This window comes from Scomber japonicus, chromosome 15 (genome assembly GCF_027409825.1).
Source record: "Scomber japonicus isolate fScoJap1 chromosome 15, fScoJap1.pri, whole genome shotgun sequence".
In the NCBI taxonomy this organism is placed as follows: Eukaryota; Metazoa; Chordata; class Actinopteri; order Scombriformes; family Scombridae; genus Scomber; species Scomber japonicus.
The window spans coordinates 25,042,971-25,062,125 of NC_070592.1; the positions used below are offsets into that span (position 1 = coordinate 25,042,971).

Genomic DNA, 19,155 nt, shown 5'->3' on the forward strand with positions numbered 1-19,155 from the left:
TGTCTGTGATGCTCACTTCATTAATTTGAGTCATTTGATAATTTTCCAAGAAAAAATGAATTCACTTTCCTCAGCTTGACTCATCGGCTCCTACTAGTTACAACTATCCCAGTGTCTCCCATAATGCGTTTCCAAAAAGTTGTATTAAGCTACATGGCCATCTAGTCTGTAAAAGGCATGCCAGTGATAAGGTCCAGTTTAGTTTACACCTCAATGGGAGTACAACTTGGTTTAAGCTTAAAACAAACAGATGCATTTCAAACTAAAGGTAGGATGTTTGAAAGAAGGTATTTAGAAGGCATGCAGGGTCTAATGACCCTATTGAGTTGCATTATAGGAACTGTAGGATCCATAATGAAATCAGGATAATAAATCAGGATATCTTATTTTCTGCTGTCAATTTTCACTGTTATTTGTCAAATCTGCCTCTTTTGTATTCTCCAACTTTTAAGTGCCACTTTATTGAAATGCTGAAATCGTGACATATCTTTGGCTGCATTGCATTTTGTTCTATTAAGGCAAGCAACTGGTCTCTCTGCCTCTTTTACAGTGGAATTATCTGAATATTGGTGTAAAATAGTCAATCAAGATCTAAAATAGCTTCAATCTAAAAGCCTGATAGTCAAATATTGATATAAATCAGAGATAAACAAGCTGTTCTGGCCAGATGCGTTAGGGTTATCAGTAACAGCAGTATGATCCTTTGAATTTAAGACAAACAGATGCCCATCATACAGCTGAAAACAGACTAAAGAATGTCACAAAACCATGGCACACTCATTAAATGACATCTAATGCACATGCTAATATTGGCAACAATATTTTGGCTTGATGTGTGGCAAAACCATTGAAATATATGATTGCTTATAGAAAACAATACCTGATGCTTTAAGTCATTTTAAATTCTCTGTCTGCAGTGAGGCAATGGAATAGTACACAACGGTAAAAGTTTCTTCAAGTTAAGGTGAAACAAGCATACTCCCTTTTGAAAAATAGCATTTCCCAAAGTGTGCATCATTTGGTATGTAACCAAAGTTAATATATCAATTATGTTTTGTAAATCTATCATAAGGAAGGTCTTGTGTGTGTGTGTGTGTTTGTGTGTGTGTGTGTGTTTTTTTTTAATGGAGCGATCTCTTGAAAAAATAGACATCCATGCTTCATGCTTTGCATCCCATTGTGTCCACGCTTACTGCTCTGCGTAGTGTTCTTCATCTGTTCCCAAGAATACTTTTTATATTACATATAACCAAAAAAGGGGGGAAAAAGTGCTGAAATAAGATTTGGTAAGGAGCAGCATTGGAAATGTTTGACCTTGTGTATAAAAGATGAAAACTCTTTTTTTTTTCCTGTGTGTGTGTGTTTGGGTTTAAATGGATTTCCTTCTCCTCATGAGCTGGTGATTGTCTGTGAAGCTGTGAAGGCCCGGAGACACTGAGCTGATGGGCGAAGGGAAGAAGCTGTTTTTCAAGGTGCTGGGCGAAATTTCCTCGATCCTGTAGGAAACCGAGTGAAAGTACTGATTGGGGTTCAGCTGCGAGCTGAATGAGTTCTGATGAGAGAAGGCACAGCCCAGGCCTCCCATCCCTCCCCCAGAGCTGCCGAAGTCATGCGAGTGGTAGTGCATACAGGAACACACCGACTGCAAATCAGTCACTTCCGCCCGGTACGGCTCGCGCCGCCGCCGGCCACGCTGCAGCGACTCATCCTGGATGTGGATGATCATGCTGTTCCGGTTCCCAGCGAGCGAGGCCCTTTCCTCTGCATCCCTCCGCTCGTCCTCGCTGTTCATAGTCAGGAAGCGGAGCACCACCAGGTTGAGGAAAGCTCCGATGACTGTCAGGCCCACCAAGATGTACATGAAGCTAAAGGCCACATACAGAGGCTTCTTCTGTAGGGCCCTGTTCTTTTGGAGGGCCACAAAGTCCCCAAAGCCTATGGTTGTTAATGTGATGAAGCAGTAATAATACGACTGGAAGAAGCTCCAGTCCTCATAATGTGAGAAGGCCGCAGCCCCAATGCACAGTGTGCCGATGCAGGAGAAGAATCCCACGGTAACCATGTTCTCCATGGACACGTCTGTGATGCTCATACCGCAACACTTCTTGATACGCTTCAGGAGGTACTTCACAAAAGTGTTCATCCTCTCACCGAGACTTTGAAACATGACAAGAGTCAAAGGGATTCCCAGGACGGCATAAAACATGCAAAAGGCCTTCCCTGCGTCGGTTCCTGGCGCTGCATGCCCGTATCCTGAGAAAAGAGCAGACAGACAGAAGAAATTAGTGATGCAGAACATTTCTGGATGCTTGTGGAGCAGCGGCAGCGTTACAAGCGTTACTCCGACCACTAAAAAAAAAAAAAAGCCCCAGTTCAGCTTCTGTTTACAAACATGACCAAGCAAGAAATCTCTATAAGAATGGAAACACTGCCAAAAAAAGGGGGTATTGAATAGGTGCAAGCCACAGGAATGTGTCCGCTCGTTAATCTTATTTGGGCTCAAAGATTATGGTGGGAGGGGCATCCAATTAGTCAGAAGTTTCCGGTGAGGTAGAAGAGTTTTGGAGGAAGGATTGGAAAAGAGTCATGGAGGAGCCAAGTGAAGCTTTTAGCTTAATTAAACTTTATCTTTACACCACAAGCTGCTGACTCACACATAGACTTTTCAAAAATCAACCTATGGGGCTAACAATAGAATTCATACCCGTTATTAGATGTCATTTTCAAATTCGCTATAAATGAACATGTGTGCGCTGCAGAAAAGTTAGTAAAGTTAGTTCAGAGAAGCAGTATGAATGAAGCCGATCGCTGTTGAATATGCAGGGCTGAAAAAAGAGTATTGATTAGCTCTGCTCTACCACAGCCCATAACTGTGAGCATTAAACACCAAAATCTTAGCCAAGAAACACCCACCATCACTTGGCATGAGTATCACTTCAGCAACTGTCTTCCAAATGGAGACATAATATTTTTGGTGTATTTTACAGCTATTTATTCTTTTCTACTTCTTTTTTTTTACAGATATGTCCTGAGCGAGTGCTGTTTTGCGCTCTCAAATATTGATTCTGTCTTTTCCCATATGGCTTTCCACCCACTTGAGCATGTGTTCATGCACTTTAGAAAAATAAATCTCAGCTCCGGCATCCTGATTTACACAAGCGATGGGTGTATTTGCATGTACAATTCATGTTATTCAGTCAGTGGAATTTAAATGAACATACAAGCACATGTAACAAACACTGCAAGATCAAGCTTTCAAGCCAATTTATTACTGTATGTAGATTTAAAGCTAAAACAAAATCCAATTTTCTTATAAACAAAGTATAAAATGAAGATCTGGAATGTTACAGCAGCCACTCCTAGTAATGAAGATTTGCTACCAACCCTGCAGGTCCCTCTCTTATCAGCGTCTTTGGTTTTCCCACAATTTAACTCTACTTTTATTAACTCTTATTTTCTCAGTACCTGTCTTCAGCAAATGACATCCATAAATCCAATGCACACTACCTGACCAGCACCAAACAGCATAATAGCTGGTGAGCATATTGGGGCATATTGGAGCATTTAGCAGCTAAAGAGGCCGATACTGTATTTCCCCCGGGTGTTGATTAAAACAGAAACAGAGCTAAAAGGAGGGTGAATGTTGCACTGACATTGATGAGAAATTAATGAGTGACAAAATATTTTTGGATTGTCTTTTTTTTGGAGGCCTCAACAACAAACTTTAGCTTCTTAGCAAACTCCATAGCACTCTATCTGAGTTCAAACTCGTTTGACTACATTACTACACACTTACAGTCAAGTTTCATATAACACATGCCTTTTAGATTTGTAACATATCTTTTTGATATGAATTGAAAGCAATGTGGACCCACATGGTGATTATCCAGTTCAGCCCAATTGTATTTATTGAAAAAGCACAACAACAGATCATATCTCTGAGCCAACATTGATATAAATTAACTTCCTATTCTGAGTAAAATCTGTAATAGAGATCAGACTCTGAAATGGATTTACAATACAACTGAAAGTGAGGGGGGGGGGGGGGCATCCCTTATCTTCGTGACTTATCCAGATGTTGACTGAATTTACAATTTGAAGTTCAATGAACATATTTCCTCAAGTCTAGCCATCTTATATAATCTTGTGTATCCCCTTTGGTCTGTATAAAATTGGTTCAGTTCAAAAGGACATAACTGGAAGTGCCCTGGTGGCCGAGGGATTTAATGCACTGACAATGAACCACAACATCCCCAGTCCCAAGTCTGGCCTCATTTGTCTTCCTTAATTTCCTGTCACCTCCCTACTGTCAGCTCTCTAACAAAGACATAAAATACCAAAGAAAACACAATGCAATTGTACTACAGTACGTTTGTTAAAAAGTGGAATCTCACTGTTTATTTACAGGCATGATTGCCCTTAACTACAAATCTGCTATAGTTTAATGGAAATGTGCATGAAAAATTTATTTTTTTCCTACTTTGTTTCCTTTGCCATTAAATAGTAAATGGTAAATGGACTGTACTTATATAGCACTTTTCTAGTCTTTTTGACCACTCAATGCGCTTTTACACCACTTGTCACATTCACCCATTCACACACATTCATACACTGATGGCAGCAGCTACCACGCAGGGTGCCAACTTGCTCATCACCATTCCCACACTTTCATACAGTATTGGCGCAATTTGGGGTAAAGTATCTTGCCCCAGGACACATCGACATGTGGACTGGAGGAGCCAGGAATCAAACCATCGATCTTTCGAGTGTTGGATGACCCGGTCTACCTCCTGAGCAACAGCCACCCCATTAGTTTCTATTAATTTCAGAGCACCACCAAAAACCAAAATGCACTTGAGGCTACAGAGTAATTAGAAGAAATTATACTCAATTAACTTCACTTCACTGATGAAGAAAGTAAGTGGCATGAAATCTATTGAAAGAGCCAGTAAATTGGACTTTGAGTTCTCAAAATAACATTCCTTCTACTTCGACATAAAACAAATGGCATGGCAGAAAATAGAAGAGTAGAAAATAGAATCTAAAATGCTGTGGCATGCTTTGGGAAATGGTAGGCACACATGTTATACAGAGGTGTTTTATTAGATGCACACCGGTATGAACCTTGAAGTTGGAGGCCTGTGCAGGAAGCTGAAGGATCAGCAGCAGGTCAGCAGCAGCCCGGCTCTGTGCCGACTACAAATGAGCTGACTGAATTCCTTGAACACTAAGCAGCGACGGGCACGTGATTTCCACAGACGCACAATAGGAGCGGCTTCTATCAACAACATGGATGACCTCATTCACAATATCTAAAATACACAAATGTTCATTGCTCTTCCATACAACATGGAGAGGATATTAATGGTAATGCACTCTGTGGAAATAAGATAAGCCCAATCCAGATATGATGCAAATCTGTATTTTACAATTTTATGGTTTAATCATTATAGTGGATAGGAGAAATTCACAGACATTGCCTCTTGAGTGACACATAATATATTCAAATTCATGTATAGAGAAAATAAAATTGGGAATGTCCACATACTGATTATAACAAGTTTGGGTCAAAGTAAACCTTGTGTAAAGAAGCATGCTTGTGGCGTCCCAAAAAAGAAAAAAAAGTGTTAGTCAATTATAATTACATCTCAGGACAGATTTGTATTCTACCCAGCCATCTGTCTTCTTTCCTCCTTCCTGAAAATTAGCAAATTAATTGATATTGATTTTTATTGCTTGAATTTGTTCTCGAAGAATAATTAGGACATCATGAATTACAGTGGCATCTGTGCAGAAATGACAGCTCTTATTTAATTTGAAAGTCGTCTGTGCTGACGGTTCATCACTGATCTTCTCCTCAGATAATCTCTCAACATTGTGGTGTTACATTCACAGCATTATACACCCAATAACAAATATTACTGTTTAGACTCATTCGAGGTTTGTCTCAACAGCCTCTCCAAGCTGCAATCAGACCTGAGTGTATTAGGTATTGATTTAGAAGGCAGCGACTGCAGAGTGACCACACTTGTACACCTTACAAGTGTTTGATGTGATATCCTGTTACTTGAGTTTAAAGTTGAACAGATTTAACACCATAGTGCTAATGTGATGGTAGTTGACAGTATTGTGAGTAGTAAAAAGTAAGTAAAAAGGACAAAAACATATTTTAAAGTAATCAGATGAATGCTCAACAGCATTGCTGGAGATGATGTAACCACATGGATCCAGACCACACACATACACATTTTCTGGAAATGCATGATATAACCTTTCTGGTGGGATGTTCATTCAGCTCTCTGTGAAGTACTGGCTTATGTAATTTCCTAAATCTTGTCTTGTTTTATACCTCAGACATTTGGAAGGAACTGTGCAGGAGATCCTCCTGGGGGCTGGAAAGAAGATCATTACTAAGACCTGGCTCAAGGCTGAAGCACCAAGTTACAAATCATGCTTGTCAATCATAGATGATATAAGTGTGATGGAGAATCTTACATATAAGTGGAAATGATGAAGTAATTCTTCATAAAAGGCTGGGGAAATGGTTAACATATAAAACAAATAAAGGCAGAAATAATAAGGCAGACATGGTAGACCTCCCCCAACATATTGTATTGTTTGAGGAACTTGTATTATCATTAATGATCAAAGTATCCATATTTGTGATGTCATATCAGCTCCAGCTGTTTCAGTTTCAGCTCCAACATTCATTAGTGTGTTTACATTTCCAAGGTAATAAAGGATGATTCACAAGGATTGACAGGGACTCAGTAAGATGACCTGCAGACCTACAGAGCAGATAATAACTAAAGTAAAGTAAAGGTAATAAATAGTGACATTTACATATCTAGTAATGCGCACTTTGCTGCCATCCATCATTGACTGATACAAGACAATAAGACAAGAAATTCCTGGAAGCCTTTCTGTTTGATTTTTTGTCTCGAATCTCTTCTCTTCTACAAAGCATCTGACACCTTGAACAGACATATGTTATTTTTCAGCCTCAAATAAGTAAACAAAAGAAAAAAAAGTAAAAAGTTATCACAGATTATTACTTAAACTATGCCATTAATTTTTTTGCGAGCTTGTCTTTTAAAGTATTTCTTTGATGTCTTTGATGGGATGTGTGTTTTCCGTGGCAGTGCCGCGCTTTGTAATCTGTTTGTCCTCTTATAATGACTCTATTATCTGCTGTTGTCTTGGGAACAGACATATTTGCTCTGCCACACAGAGCCCTGCCATGCACAGGTGCTTTTGTGCTCATGTGTGCACAGGTGAAACGTGTGTTTGTGTACAGCGCAGTGTGTAGTGCAGTGGAAAGTGGAATCACAGTCTTTACTGGATGATAAAAGCACAAGAAAGACGCGGTCACTCAAACATTACATAAGACACATTTTGAAAATGGAGGGTTGTGTTCTGGACATCGATGCAGGCATTTAGTTGAGGGGGGGAAAAGAAAGACATGTTTTCAATTCATGTTCTCCTGCAAGCTGCTGCAGGCAAGATTTGTATGTAAAAACACAGCAGTCTTATCAGCTAGAAGCACAAAGTGTGTCTGCAACAGGAGGAAAACAACAATTCACCAATTGAGATGCTGAAAATTTGCCTGGTTGGCCAAAATTCTAATCTGATGTGTACATGGGTGCTCATTTGAGAAATGTCTCTTATAATAAACAGATTTTCCTTAAACATCAATCTGGGCTTTCTGTAAAAAATATTACTAAAGGTGTTTGGATAATTGATTGCTTTTATGAAATATTGATTCATCTAAAACAACACAATAAAAACAATAACAGGATTTTTCAGTGTATCCTACCATGAGCTACAAACTACAAAATCTTAGGTCAGTCATGCTCTCAGCTTCTCTCACAGAATTTCAACTGAACACATTTTTTGTACCGCTGCCTGCACATCTGTTGAGTCATTCTTCAAATGTTTGAACAAACCAGAGTGGGAAGTGTGATAGCACATTGACACAAAGGTGCCTCGTGAAAATATGTTTAGTGTCATTTTTAAGTAGGAGTGGGTTAAAAGTGTGACTCAATACACTTTCATGTTATAATATTTTCTATAGCCCTACTTACTATAAAACAGAACCAAGTCTACAGCTTAATCAGTACAGCAGTCATTTCAGAAAAATACTTATGTCAGCATTGGTTTGCATTAGAACTGGTTTGGAGCCTAGAAAAAAGGAAACATGCCTCACTACCTTGAACTGAAGCAAATGGTAGCTTAATGGAAACACAGAGTGGCACACAATTGGGCTAAAATTAGTTACTTTAGTTAAATTATGAAGCTAGGTTTTGTAATCAAGCAACATTGAATTTAAAATATTGTGACAACAGTCTGACTGAATGGGAGTCCAGGAGAGCAACGACAAACTATCAATCACAGCTGTCAATCAACACCCACATGGCAGACATCAAAGTCTTCCAATTTCACAAATTGAAATCTGTCTAATGACTGCACTAGATGAAAAGCCAGGGGGTCACCAAAGTTAATTGATCCTGAAGGGGACATGACTGTCTCTATCAAATTTCATGGCAATTCATTTAATAGTTGTTGAGATATTTCACTCAAGATCACACATTTTAACCTCATGGAGGTGCTACAGGACACGTCAGGAGATCACAAAAGTCATTGGGATACAGCATTTGGAATGTATGGAAGGAAAGTGAAAATTCCGATGATTCATTTTCTAAGTCTGATCTAAATTGTTTTCTCTCCTGTGTTTATAACCTAGAACAGGTGAAAAAAGCTTTGCCAGGATTATCTTTCCTTTTTTGTTTTTATCTGTGAAACAGATGGGAAGAAACAATCATTTACCGGATGAACATAAAAAAAGCTTTGCAAGGATAATTTGATTTATTTATTTTTTCCAATTGTGAAATACGTTTGGTAGGTGAATGTTTTTTGTTTTTTTTGTCAGGATCATTTTTAAAAAGTGTTTGTTGTTGTAATACCCATTTTTGTCACATAAGTGCACCCCTATGTTCTAAATAGACTCAAAGCATCCTTTTTCTTCCACAAAGTGTGTTAGCAAGTCAAGTAACATTAATGTCATGGCTTTCTTGTGGCTAGAAATATATTTTAATCAGCACTACTCCACATCGTGGAAGCAAGAATTTAAAGATTCAATACAATGAAAATTGTGAATTTAAATCTCATTTAATTTTGGTAACATTCGGTATGTTCATTTAAAATTGCCCAAATTCATCAATCAATCATTAAAGAACTGTTGTTATGAAAATGATGGAAGCCCTATGTTCTCTATCCCCCTGGATATCCATAGAATCAAACCATTTCAGATATCCAAACTGCTTCCTTGAAGAGATTTTATAATCTACCCAGGTTACCCTGATTGGCTCAGTTCATTTTCAGCAGTTGTAAAGGAATATCAGCTAATTAGTCCACAAGAAATGAAAGTAGTTTGGTCCAGTTTAGTTAATCTTAGTGGATCAAAAGCATCCACTACAACTGTGACAATTTATTCATCACCTGTTAGCCAATGTTGATCTCCCATAGAAACCAATTACACAGCAGCCCATGAATTTGTTCACATTTCAAAGCTTCATATACTATGATACTAAATTGACATCCCCATTAACATACTAAGGCTGCCCTCAGAGAGGATGAACTAATAGATATGTAACAAATCAAATGACACATCTGAACAAAATGACACATCTTACAATAACATTCCACAAGAAGCTTTTTTCTGTCTGAATTACCCTCATTATACTAAGTCTTTAAGGACTGTGCCTTTGAATATTATTTACAATGAAACAGTCTAAAAGAAGCACATTTTAAATATCTCAGTCTGGATAGCATGTTTATTGGTAGCAAAAGACAACCTTCTTTTGGGTAATTCAGTTGTTAGAAAGCCTCATTTACATAAGTACAGGCCTTCTGCTAAACAGCTTTGGTAGGCCTCTGGTGCTGTAGCAGCAAACTCCTGTTTTCACATGCAAATGAGTTTTGAGGCAAAGTTGTGGTAAAGAAGTGTGGCACCTGTGGTTTCTATTTGCAACACAAACAATGTGTGGCATTTCTGTCACATTTCACTGGTGCAACATTCAAGTTAACAAAAACATACATACAATGCTGCATATTATAAGCACTTCAAGATCTAAAATTTGGACACATACAATCATGCAGTCTAATAAAAACAACAGACAGCATATGTATTATTATACATGTTTATTAATTAAAACATTTAATTTCAATAAAACAAAATGAAAAAACAATTTAGATATATATATATGTATATATATATATATATATATATATATATATATATATATATATATATATATATATATGTATTTAAGGAAAATGGGAACACTGCAACGTGGGAAACAACCAAAGAAAAAGTGGTAATGTGTCTGCTCTGCAAATGAAAAAATGCAATTAGTTTTGTAATGGCAAATATTTTCATATATTTGCCTATAAAATTGAGCAACAGATATTTCAGACAAAAATGAACTTTTATATATTAAAAACATCTCTGTGTTAATTGATGGGCTGTTAGGATTATGAAGCACCAACCACCTACAGTGTTTTCAAAATTAATGACAGTCTTGCTTAGGATGAAATGAAAAGCCCTAAAAGATGGAGCGAGTAATGGACTATGGTTTATGCTCAAATGATTGGTAAAGTGGTATAATAAACCATACTTGCTATTAAGCTGAATGCTCGGAAACTTTTTCATATTAAAGAAATGTCTTCATAGCATATAGTTTAATTAGATACTGATAATAAAGGTCTTTTAAGTTTTCAGCTTACTGCCTGGCTGGCATTACCAATATGGAACCAACTTGACATTAAATGGTTTAATTTTGTAATATTTTATCTATAAAAGCATGCAAATAGTGACATTAGCCAGAAACTTCATGTTGTCATGTTCTCATCTGATCAGGTTCAGGTACATGGCCAAGGGAACCTTCGGGTGTGCTTTGACATTTGAGTTATGTATACTGTATTTCTCTTACAGATTTTATCAAGAGGAAGGATGATTCATTTAAATGAAATGACTCCTCTCCACTCAACAATTATCTTATTTCACATATCATGACAAGCAAAGAGAAGGGTCTAAAAGTAAGAAATGAAAGGGAATGTACAACTGAAAGTGAGAAGTGTAATTATAATGTAGAGTGAGCTGAAATTGGATCTTTTTAAGGCATTGCACGTTGTACAATTATTACTGTGTTTCACATGAAAGTATTCATGAGGTAAGACTAACAACACTTTATTTTCTCTCTGAGCACTTTCATCTGCGAACACAATCAAGTTTAGCTCACTGCTCAAATATGCTTGGATAGCTTGGGTCATATTTTATACCACCTTACCTACGCACAGCTGATCAGATTTGAATTTCTCCCCAACAGTTTGTGGAGGTCTCATTCTGCCCTCTGAAATAAAACAGCATCATTCAGAGTCATAGTTGGTATTACTTTGTATTCATTAAATATATAAACAAAGCTTATTAACCTTTCATGACCTCCTACTTCATGATGTGGCTTACACGTGTAAGATGAAATTGTTGGACCCACAAGTCAAAGGTTGGACTTCCCTCTGGAATATTAAACAAACACAAATGAGCTGCCTGGTCTCAAAGGGTAATTTAGATAATTGGTTCTCAAATTGGGGTCCAGGAACCCCTGTGGATCCTTGAGGGGGTTCCAGAGAGTCCCAATAAAAATAGGGAGTAGTTCAATTTTACTAATCTCCTACTCATTAGAAGTTAGATCAGAATAACCGTGGTTGTCTTCCCACCTACAGTACAGACAGTTGTGGAATTCTCTATTAAATCATGTTTAACAACTACAGTCTCATATGGGGGTCCCTTGGACAAAGTCTTATCGAATTAGGGTCCATGGTTTGTCATACATCAATTTGGGGGCCCTTGACATAAAAATGTTTGACAACCAATTGACCAAGTATGAATGATTCAACTGTCAACCCAATTCTGATTAAAAATGAGCATTGCACTATAATTGCAATATTTAATAAACAGCATCAAATTCCAAATCATAAATATGAATAACGACCATATTCATTTATATTGCCAAAATTAAAATGTATCCAAAGTACTTATTCTATTTTTCTGCTGTGTGTAACGATTATTAAATATACACAATTATCCTATTCCCCTAGCAAGTGTTCAAATGTCCCACTTATATATATTTTTTTATTTTCATTGGTAAAACATTCATAAAGGATGAATTGTCTCTGTTACAATGATTAACGTTACAGTTAACTAATGTTAGCTATGCAGATGACTTTACCCAGGTTACAGCTGTTAGCCATCAACAATACGGTTTTTGCTCACTAGCTAGCAAATTAGCTAACAGCTAACGTCAGTTTAGCTAAAAATAACGGCAGATTAGTGCCAGTAGTAGTGGTAACTTTATTGACATTATATTCAGGGTTGGACAAATATATAACAAAATTTAGAAATGTCTAGCCTAAAGAAAGACATTGTATTACTTGCTAACACACAATATCTTTTCATTGGGTTTAAGTACATTGAGAAATTAACACTCACCTGTAAGAAAAGATGAATTAACTTGTTGTAGTGGTGCACCTCAGCCGATAACCAAATAACTAAACTATTGAAATGATCCTGATTTTTTTGTTCTTTTTTTTTAAACAACAACAACAACTACTACTGTTTCACAGATTTAAAAAAATTGTGAAACAGTAAAAAAAACCTTAGAAACATTATCCTGGCAAAACCTTGTTTTTCCTGTTCTTAAGTCATAAACACAGGAGAGAAAACAATTTAGATCAGATTTAGAAAATGTATCTCTCAATTGTCTCTAAGGCCTTCTCTAGGAAACCATTAATGCATACAAAATAGTCCATCCAAGAGTTGTTTATGTATTTCACTGGATAATACAACTTGGACCTACTGGTGGCATTAGATGAAAAGTCAGGGGTTCTCCAAAGTCATGGGTCATTATCTGAGCATCATAGATATGTCCACCAAATGTCATTGAAAATCATCTAACAGTGGTTGAGATTTCAGTGTGGACAGAAGTGGTGGACCAACTACAGCACACTACAAAACGCATACACACTGAAACTGTTTTTTTATGCTTCATAGTCATATCAAAAGTGTCTCTAATCTTTTACACATTTATGAAATTACCACCACAGCTCTCATCAAAAACCGCATGACTCAACCCTTGTTTGGCTTCAATCCACTCCGCTACTATGACTTACTTTGAATGTCTGCCCACACCCACAATGTAAGCTCCACTAGTTTGTGTGAGTGAGTTTGAGTCATTGTTGCTTAAATTTAATTGGCACAGCTGGCAGCTTTAATCTAAGTATTATATCATTCTGTTATTGTTTCATAAATAAATTATGTATTCCATCCGAGAAGAAAAAGGAGTATCTCACAGTCATAATGGCTTAATGAATTAACCAACAGCCTATACCTTGAAAGAGTTCTCGTTAAAGGACAGATGATAATAAGATGATAATGTAATCTGGCAGCCTCTCATCTGCTGCTCAGTAGTTACCCTTTTAGCACCTGGAATCTTGGTTTAATGTGTTTCTCAATATTTGTGCCAAAATAAGAAACAATCAAAGTTAAAGTTCAGATGTAAATTTTTATTTTTGGACTCCACTAGAATAGATTTGCATGATTTACAATTTTTAAAACTCTATCTTATACTGACCCTTTATGCAGCCTCTCATTATAAACTGTGTCACTGAAAAGACCATTTGAGCTACTGTCTCTTTAAGGTCCCCTCTTGGTAAGCCCACACTTTTGTTTATGTACTGTATCAGTCATGTAAAGTTACCACTGATACAAACCAAACATTTCCTGCTTTACTGCCTCAAATTTAAGTATTTAAATAACTAAATAACAGAGACTTTTATTATGAAGAATTTATGGAAAGTGAACGTGTTCCTCACTGAATTAACCATGCTAAAAACCAGTCAAAACAACAACGTATGGCCATTTATTTAGAACTACTTATTGAGTGAGTCAGTTACAAATAATGCAAGTAGAAGCAGTAACAGCCACAGTGATGATGATGTTTGATGAGGAGCTGCAGACAACCAGCACACTTCCAACAGGTAAATACTTAATTTACTTGGTCCTGCTGTGTAATGGAGTCATGACTCAGAGTGACTACCCTGAAAACAATGGAAAAACACCATAATGTTAGCAGATAAGAGCTGTGAACTCGCAAGCTGTTTGTGAAGCAGATGACCATATAAAGAAATCCGTCACGAGCCAACATCAGCTCAGACTGAAAATAGAAAAAAAATGTTGGAAATCGAGCGTTCAGAGCAGTCTGAAACAAATGCTTTTGTGTTTTAAAATAAAGAAAGACATTATAGGTCCCCTTTAAAATGTGACTGTGGGTGTGATTTGATCAGGTGTGAAGACAGTTACCTGGCTACGTAAGCAACCAACTCCTTCATCATCATACTTTGATTCAAATACTCGTCAGTCCTGATCGGTGCATGGACTTACTGTACATGACATCTTCTTATTCTAATTGAGCCCAACCCACTTCAAACCAGTGAGAAATGAACCAACAGACTCAAAAATACAAAAATCTCTCATGTGTAAATGGCACAAAATTGTGTGTTTATAGAAAATAATTGCTAACAGTAAGAAACTGATTGAGAATAAACATTTTCAGGGTCACCTCACTGAGGAACTCTCTTTTGCAATAGTGGCATAAATAGTTTTTTGGTTGTTTTTTTAATCAACTCTTGAAGTTAGTGAAACATATTGATATTATCTAAGCCAGGATTGTCTGGAAGTTTTTTTTTAAAAAAGATATAAAATCATATGGATAAAAAATAGTGAGAAAGTACTGCCCTTTCATCAGGGCTTAACTGTGCCACTGACAAATATTTTCATCAGTATTTACTTGAGGTCAAACTCAAACTTCGTCTTCATCTAGAAAACCAGAGCATTTCACATTTACCAAGTAATACAGTAATAGTTACATTAGTGTGAAACCATCATTCTAAACATAAGTGGAATTAGAAAGTATTGAGCTATTACTGCTGTGTATATCTACTAACAGTAATAATTACAAATTGAAGCTGAAAAAGGCTGACATGGTGAATGTGTTAGTAAAGAAAATGCTCATTTACACCCCAAGCACACAGAGGGCAACATCAGGAGTCATATGGAGTTGTGTTTGTCATCTTGCTGCAAAGTTAAGCTCAGTATTCATTCTCCTTTTAACTCTATTTTGGCCTCCACCAACTACTGAGAACAATATCTAAATGTTCCACTATTTTAATAAGCTAGTTGATAGTTGCTTTTTTGCTGAACAAAGCTTTCTGTAGCAGCTGAAAACAAGGCGATTTTAATAATTACAGTGGTCAGACTATATGAAACGAATTGTCAGATGCTAAAACACTCCATAAAGCTGAGGAGAACTGCAGAGTTAGGTGATCATCAATTGACTTGCTAAATTACACATAACCATTTGATCCATTGGTCATATAGAAATATTGGTATTATTACTGCAGTATTAATATTTATTACTACAGCTTTAATATATGTAGTAACACATTACTCGTCTTACCTATGGCTATAAAATACTGTCCGTGCAAAATTAATGTAATTGTCCACAATTCTTAATTTTGCTTTGTTAGTGTAATGCGGATGTTTTGTTATTTGTATTACTTATTAGACACATTCATGTATACTTTTTTTATACTTATGTATTTTAAATAAAATGTTCTACAAAGCAGAAATTGCAGCATCACATCTAGCCTGTTTTCTCACTGGATAGAGAAAGAGAGAAACAACATTTAATGGAAACATAATTGAGATCTACTTAACATTTGATCCTCTAAACACACCATTTTGTCACAGAGCGCAGTAGTGTAATAGACACCTTCCTTTAGTTTTCATTTATTTTTCACTTGTTGCTAGTTGTATAATATGTATCATCCATTATTCACGACACTATCAAGGCAGTCCCTCATTAGCACCCAGACACAGACTGGGTAGTAACTCTACAAGTGTCGAGCAGTTGCTTAAACCAATGCCTTTTGCTCGTTTGATCCGCGGGTTAATCTGCCTCGTATTTCAGGTGCCCTGGTGGCATTAATTGCTGCAGGCCATGGCATTTTAATGAAGGTCAAAAAGAACAGGGAGCAGAGAGGTGAGAACACCTTGTTCAGCTCTCTGAGTCTCCCCCACGTCACCAACAAGAGCTTAATGTGACCGGGAAGTGGGAACACTATGGTTACCTACTACAGGCAGGCAACCTTTCACTATCAGTGCTTTCTGAAACACTAAGTCTTCCCACAATTCCACTTTGTTGTAGACCCATAATGACTGCGGTCTTCTAGCTGGTAGTCGTCTTAACACTATTGTTAAGGGAAAAATGTCAAACATAAAATTCTACACTGACAGAGACGCAATTCCACTGATATCAGAGATGCCAGCCTGCAGCTTACAAAGATCACATTTACATTTTAAGTGTTTTGTCTAATGCTCTTATCCAAAGCATTACAATGAGTGCAGGATATAGAGTATTAGGAAAAAAAAATATATATATATATATATATATACATATAAAATGTAAAAGAAAATATAGACACAAAGCAGATTTTGCTTAAAGTAATCATTCAACAGTTTCCTAAATGAATGTTTATATCACTGTTTTCTGATAAATGTGGTTAGTACGAAAGCAACTAAATATAACTTGATTTTGAGGTGTAGAATCTTTCTGGAAAAATCCTCTGGCTCAGGAAAACATGTCTTTTATGTTCACAGTTTGTTTGAAACAAACAGAAGAATAAATATTTAATGTGAATTGCCACCATGGCTGAGCAGATAAAGAGTACCGCATACAGTGCAGAAAGTAAAACTTAATCAACAGAAAAAAAGAGGAAAGGATAAAGGAGAAAAAAAGGGGGTTTCATCACCTCTCTCATATTCTCACAGTCCTATTTTGGACAACACAACAACCATGCGAAAACGCTACAGTAGATGAAGTTCTACTAGTTATAAACTTCAACAAAAATTGACTGCACTCAGCACCTTTCCTTCCTTGAGTCAATGTTGATCTCATGACTACTTTTGTCAAACATTAGTATTATTTTTAAACCTACAATTGATTGATTGTTGACTGCTTAAACACAGTGGAAAGATATTATAAACACAACACTGACCAACAAGGCTACCAACAAGTCTTCCATGTCGAACAACCAACTATGAAGTTTGATCTTGTGAATGACCCATAATCTAATCCCAGTTGGCATTGGGAGCAAGAGTTGGGGTACACCCTGGACAGGTAACCAGTCCATCACAGAGCTAACATATAGGAGGAAAACAACCACTCACACCTACAGACAATTCAGAGTGACCAATTAACCTAACTCGCATGTTTTTGGGCTGTGGGAGGAAGCTGGAGTACCTTAAAAGAACCCACTCAGGTACGTAGAGATTATGTGAAGTCCACACAGAAGGGCCCCAGTTTGCTGGCAGATTTGAACCGAGAAATGTTTTTGCTGTGAAGTGTCAGCCAACCACTGTACCACCATGCCACCCAGGGAAAGGTCATGGTTCAGGTTAAGTTGGTGCATAATGAGTTTTTTGGCCATTTTCACTGAACACATCTGCCTACTGTGGCAGAAAATGACTATGATTTAGGGGACCTGCTTAGTTGGATGGAACTTTTCTGTTGATTCACTACTTTGAGCAACCCCTTTTACATTATACATAGTTATTTGACCCATGAACTGAAAACACATTATGTGACTCCTATACTCTCAAAATTACAACATGAATGACATGATGTGTATAAGAAGCCTTAAAACTTGAGGCCATAAACTCATTAGGAAAATATCAATATGCAGCTTTACTGTTAGGAAAACATCATCATGGTAATACAGTTTTGTGTCAAATATTTTTTTGGGTTAACCAACCTGAACTCCACCTTTAATTTAAACCTTTTGCAATTCTACATGTTCATGCTACACCACCTTTTTGCTACTAAGAGAAGAAAATCCCTGTCACAACCAGAAGAAGACACACATTAGGTAAAACACCTCCACCTCAAACTCCTTACCCTTTTCTTCAGTCAATTTCAGCTTTTTCTGGCCCTACAGTCACTAGGAAACACAACATTGTGGTACACAGCAACATAAAAGCATTCAAAACATCCTCATAAAACCAGCAACAAATCAGACGTTTTAGGTATGCAAGTCAAACACCGGAGCAGACAGATATTACTCGCCGAACTACTGTTGTGTTCCATCACATCTGCATTCATATTTGCACATTTCCTGTCGGGACTGAAGATAGAGAGGTTCTCAAGGTCAGTGCATAAGCAAGCGTTGGACTGCCTGCACCAGCAATTAAGGCTAAATAAACAGGAATAAATTCTGTACGCGGAGGGTCATATTGGTTTTTTTGGCGTGTCAAGCAGAAAATTTGAAACCAGCTGGATTAAGAAATGTGGGCAGAATCCCTGCAAAGTTAATTTATGGCAACAATATAAGGTACAGTCCAGGCTTACATTTGTAGTCCCTTAGTTGTGTTTTTCCTGAGGAGATAATGTACCAGGCTGAGCAGAGAAGCTGGTAATCTTCTATACTGCCTGTGGAATTAAGATGCAGTTTCTCCTCAGAGCATTTGAGACTTAAATCTTGAGGTAAAAGATATGTATGCTAGATATGTAATCCATCTCATGAGTAGTCCTATTATGTCTGTCCTGAATGTAATTCTCTCAATGACACTTATTCCATGAATGGTTAGACTCTTATTTCATAAGACAAGCTCCTCACATGAGTCTGCTCCCTGATGAATCCAGACAGCAGCACAGGATTCAGCGGGAAGCGCAATAAGCAACCCCCTAAGGCTATAAAGAACAGAAGCCAACAGACACACTGAGATATGGGATACACAGAGAATGCACAAGAGCGAGAGATGCCATCACTGAGTATGGTAATGAGCCGGCATGGCGGAGGGAGAATCATTTGAAACAGCAGCGTGTGACAGGCAGAAGTAACAAGCAGAAGTAAGGATTATCCAGCCTCAGTGTCATCATGGATGAGAGTGACAGCTTGTCAGATTTTAGAAAGTGACTCATTGTCTTAGCCGAACATGACTGGTGACCACCCAGTGAACATTTGCAAATCAAAACATTTCCG

At 37.3% G+C, this 19,155-nt stretch overlaps 1 protein-coding gene across 1 annotated transcript in view; it reads right to left on the reverse strand.

Moving 5' to 3' along the window:
- Nucleotides 1–1,369: 1,369 nt before the first annotated feature.
- The window catches only part of kcnk9 (potassium channel, subfamily K, member 9), a 43,102-nt gene continuing 25,316 nt past the window's right edge, over nucleotides 1,370–19,155 (reverse strand). Inside the window, exon 2 of the mRNA XM_053333926.1 lies at nucleotides 1,370–2,253. Coding sequence (XP_053189901.1) covers nucleotides 1,370–2,253 — 884 coding nt within the window. The remainder of the gene's footprint in view (nucleotides 2,254–19,155) is intronic.